The sequence below is a fragment of the Sorghum bicolor genome, chromosome 10 (assembly GCF_000003195.3).
Source record: "Sorghum bicolor cultivar BTx623 chromosome 10, Sorghum_bicolor_NCBIv3, whole genome shotgun sequence".
NCBI lineage: Eukaryota > Viridiplantae > Streptophyta > Magnoliopsida > Poales > Poaceae > Sorghum > Sorghum bicolor.
Genome location: NC_012879.2, coordinates 2,531,188 through 2,535,479, shown reverse-complemented (window position 1 = coordinate 2,535,479; position 4,292 = coordinate 2,531,188). Strand labels below are relative to the sequence as shown.

Sequence of the window (4,292 nt, the reverse complement as noted above, 5' to 3'; positions counted from 1 at the left end):
TTGCCCGTCCGGGCGGGCTACCACCGTTTCTGCTCACGCCCAGCGCCTTCCATTCTCAGACGGTGATCCGGCCATCCGGACGAGCGTTTCGTCTCGGCCCCAAAACCACGTCCGCCGCGCCGCCGCCGCCGACGCGCCCACCGGCTCCCGTCCCCGCCGATAGTTTTACCAGACATGCCTCCCGCCTATAAATGCGGAGCCCTCCTCCAGCGTCTCCTGCATCCCATCTTCTTCATCGGCAGTTTTATATATACTCGTCAGTCACAACGACGACGACAGAGATCGAGCGAATAGCTAGCTCTGCGTGCATCTCAGGATCGATCGATCACCATGCCGAACACCACCGTGACCTCCGCGTCCGTCGACCAGAACCTTGCCCTCGCCAAGCAATGCTCGCGAGGTATAGATTCAAGCATCATAAGCATCTACACTGTGGTCTGTGGAGTGTGGAAACAAAGACTGAATATTTTGGTGCTGCTTTTCGTCATTAGACGCTGATCGGTTTCTTTCTGCACTGATATGATGCTTGAGTACATGATGTCGTCTCTGCATGCAGAGGCCGCCATCGCAGGGTTCAAGGCAGCAGCTATTGGGACCGTCGCCTCCGGAATTCCCACCGTGAGTGTTCATCTAGCTATCTATATGATCGATCTATCTCAGCATGTAAATTAAATCTAGTAGTGATAGAATAGTAAATTCAACTCTGTGTAGTATGTGATTTCGATAACCTCTCGATCTGTTGTTCAGCTGGTTAGCGTCAGGATGCTGCCATGGGCTAAGGCCAACATCAACCCCGCTGGCCAGGCCCTCATCATCTCCACAGGTACATCTATCACTCCTCTACGATCGACTAGATAGATGCTTTCACATGTCAGTGAAATTAATTAATTAACATGTTCAACATATATATAACTGATGCCTGTTTTGCTCCACGAAAACTGGATCGTGCAGTTGCTGGCATGGCCTACTTCATCGCGGCGGACAAGAAGATCCTCGCGCTGGCAAGGCAGCACTCCTATGAGAACGCACCTGATCACCTCAAGGACACCTCCTTGGAGGGCACCGGCCGTCCCCACCCAGGGTTCTTCAGGCCGTGAGCGAGCAAGATACCCTGGAAGCACTAAGTTTCTCAGCCGTCGTCGATATGATGCAGCATGTCCAACAATAACCTACTACTACTACTAGCCTATATACTACTACTAGCTAGTAGTAGACATCGGCGATCGATGTGGCTCCAGAGAATCTGTAATAGCTTAGTGCTCCAGTTTACTGTATCAACCTTCCATCATATATTAATATATCCTCCAATTTAAGAATAACAGCAACTTTAATTTTTGTTACAACGATGGCTTTCAGTTACACTCGATTGTACATTGAGTTATACATTCCCACACCACTAAATAGATATAAGTGGCCGGCTTTCTCTAACTATGCACACAAGCTCAAGCCAAACGGAAAATCACAGTGTACATCTTCTGGAACAACTTTTTTTTCTCGAATACGCAAGAGGGCTACGTATCATTGCATTAAGAGAAGAGAATTACAAGAGGTTCAGCCGTGCCCCACAAAGAAACCTGAAAAACAGGAAAACTAGGAGCGACGAGGGGACTACATCTTGAAGAAAAAAAACAAACAGCAAAAATAGAGGCTCCGGAGCTGCTAACGGTGTTTAGCTAGAACAACTCGATTGACCTAACAAAACCGAGCTTCTTTCATCGACGGTTCTACTTCTACAAAATGGCACTCCATCCGAACAAGTTTGCACAACCAGTCAACCAACACTTCATCAAATTTATCAACTTAGGGTCAAACCCCTCACTCACCTCATCAGGCAACGAAGACAAATAAAACAATTACAAAGAACATTAAATAGACAGAAAAAAGTTTGCCTCATGGCAACTATTACTTGCAGTTATGTTACAACAAAGGGCAACAAAGGGCTACAAATGAACCCTACCCGACAACAAGCGACAAAATAGTCCCTACTTCCGTACCCGACAACAAGCGACAAAGGGCCGCAGATGAACTACCCGACAACAAGCGACAAAGGGCCACCACCGCAAGCGCAGAAACGTATGTAGCCTCGCTCCAAACACTGTTTTTTGTAAAGTTTTCTCTTAATAATATAATATATTTTTAGAAACTTTCATATGGATTTTTCTTTAATGATGCAGGGCAAACCCCCATCACTCACCTTATCCGGCAACGAAAACAACAAAAATAATTAAAAAAACATGAAATAGACACAAAAATTGCCTCATAAAACTATTTCTTCTAGTTATGTTACGACAAAGGTCTACACATGCACCTGCCCCGACAACAAGCGACAAACACTTCCCTACCTCCCTACACACTGTACTCCACCCCTACAAGTTTGGAAAACATATGTAGCCTTGCTCTAAATGTTAGTTTTTTTTTAACATTTCTTCTCCATAACATAATCCATATCTAGAAACTCGCATAGGAACTTTTCTTTAACAATGCAGGAACCCTTCACTCACCCCATCAAGCAACAAAGGCAAAGAAAATAACTAAAAAGAACATGAAACGGGCACAAGAAGTGCATCATGGACTAACTATTGCTTATGGTCATGTTATGACAAATGATACGTGCACCCGCTCCGACAACAAGCGACAAACAAACCTTCACTACTTCCCTCGCCCAACCCCACACATGTGGAAACGTATGTAGCTTTTGCTCCAAATATTACTCTTTTTGGTAACATTTCTCTCTATGACATAATCCATTTCTAGAAACTTTCAAACAATTTTTTTAACAATGCATGCATCATCTGTTTCTCATGGACCAATTATTGCTTATAATTATGTTACGACAAAGGACCATACATACACCCACTCCGACAACAAGTGACAAATAACCTTCCCTACATCCCTACACACCACAAACCACCCCGCATGTGCGGAAACATATGTTGCCTCGCTCCAAACATTACTCTTTTTAGGTAACATTTGTCTCTATAACAAATCCATTTCGAGAAACTTCCATACAAACTTTTCTTTAGCAATGCAGGGGCCAACCCTTAACACACCCCATCAGAGAAAATAACTAAAAAGAACCTAATATAGACACAAAAGGTGCCTTATTGACCAATTATTTATTGTTTATATTTATGTTATGTCAGAGGACCACACATACACCTGCGCCGACAACAAGAGACAAATACCTTTCCTAGTTCACTACACCCCATAACTCGCCCCCCAGATGTGCAGAAACATATGTGTCCTTGCTTTAGACATTACTATTTTTTGGTAAGAATTCTCTCCATAGCATAACCCATTTCTGCAAACTTTCATAGGAACTTTTCTCTTTCGCTAATTTTTCATGGTAGTATTTCTTAGAAACTTTTCATGGAACATTTTAATGAAAACATCTCTAGTAATGAGTTTTCCAAACAACTTTTCTAGAAAACTCATTGATGTGTACCCTCTCATCAACAAGGCATGATCGCTGAAGACCACTAAACACTTACCTGACTTCGATCAATTAGCCATAGGCTTAGAGGATACACCCTCTAGGTTCGCTCCTAGTAGAATCGATCTTAGTTATGTGAGGGGACCCATGTTTGACATCCAGGAAGGCCCTCCATCCCGTGTAGAAATGACCAAACTCCATGACTTGGCCGCCTATTGCCCTATAGATGGTTCCAACCCATCGTCAGGACTTATAAGCTCTAATGCAACTTTCTGAGGTAGGGGCCCACCAGTAAATAGTTGTATAAGATGCGACATGCATAGGGCACATCATGAACTACACTATGGTTGTATTATGCATAGTGGGCAATATTGACTGCTAATGCACATTGTTGTAGTGCAGCACTTCTACCATCTCGCTATGAGGGGCCACTACAGGTCCTACCTGACATCCACAAGATCTCATAGGTGCATGGCTATAGGACTCCATACAATGGGAGCACCACCTCTTTCCTATACCACCCCCTAGGATGGCCACACGAGTTTGTATCCCCTTTGCCTCCAAACTATGTAAGGCAAAGCAAGTGGACCTTTTCCTCTATCCCTTCTCAAGACAAACCTTTCTTTCATTTCCTTCTGTTTCTCTAACTCTCTGAGTGTTAAGCCATCTGAACCTTACCCATGACTATTAACATAATTGTTGTTGTTGTGAAACACTAACATAGTGTTAGCCCTCTATGTATAGGTCTGTCATGCATTATTTTATTCATTTGTATTTCTTCATTTGTAAACTTCAGATGGCTTTCTTCAACAAACATGCCTTCAGCCTAGTCCTGATTAGCAACATCCTCTTTGGGAGC

At 43.6% G+C, this 4,292-nt stretch overlaps 1 protein-coding gene across 1 annotated transcript; it reads left to right on the top strand.

Annotated features, from left to right (window-relative positions):
* LOC8068434 (early nodulin-93) lies at positions 222–1,319 on the top strand. Its single transcript, XM_002437759.2, has 4 exons — positions 222–400; positions 557–618; positions 748–823; positions 952–1,319. The coding sequence occupies exons 1-4, from the start codon at positions 331–333 to the stop codon at positions 1,095–1,097; spliced, it is 354 nt and encodes a 117-aa protein (XP_002437804.1). The 5' UTR covers positions 222–330; the 3' UTR covers positions 1,098–1,319.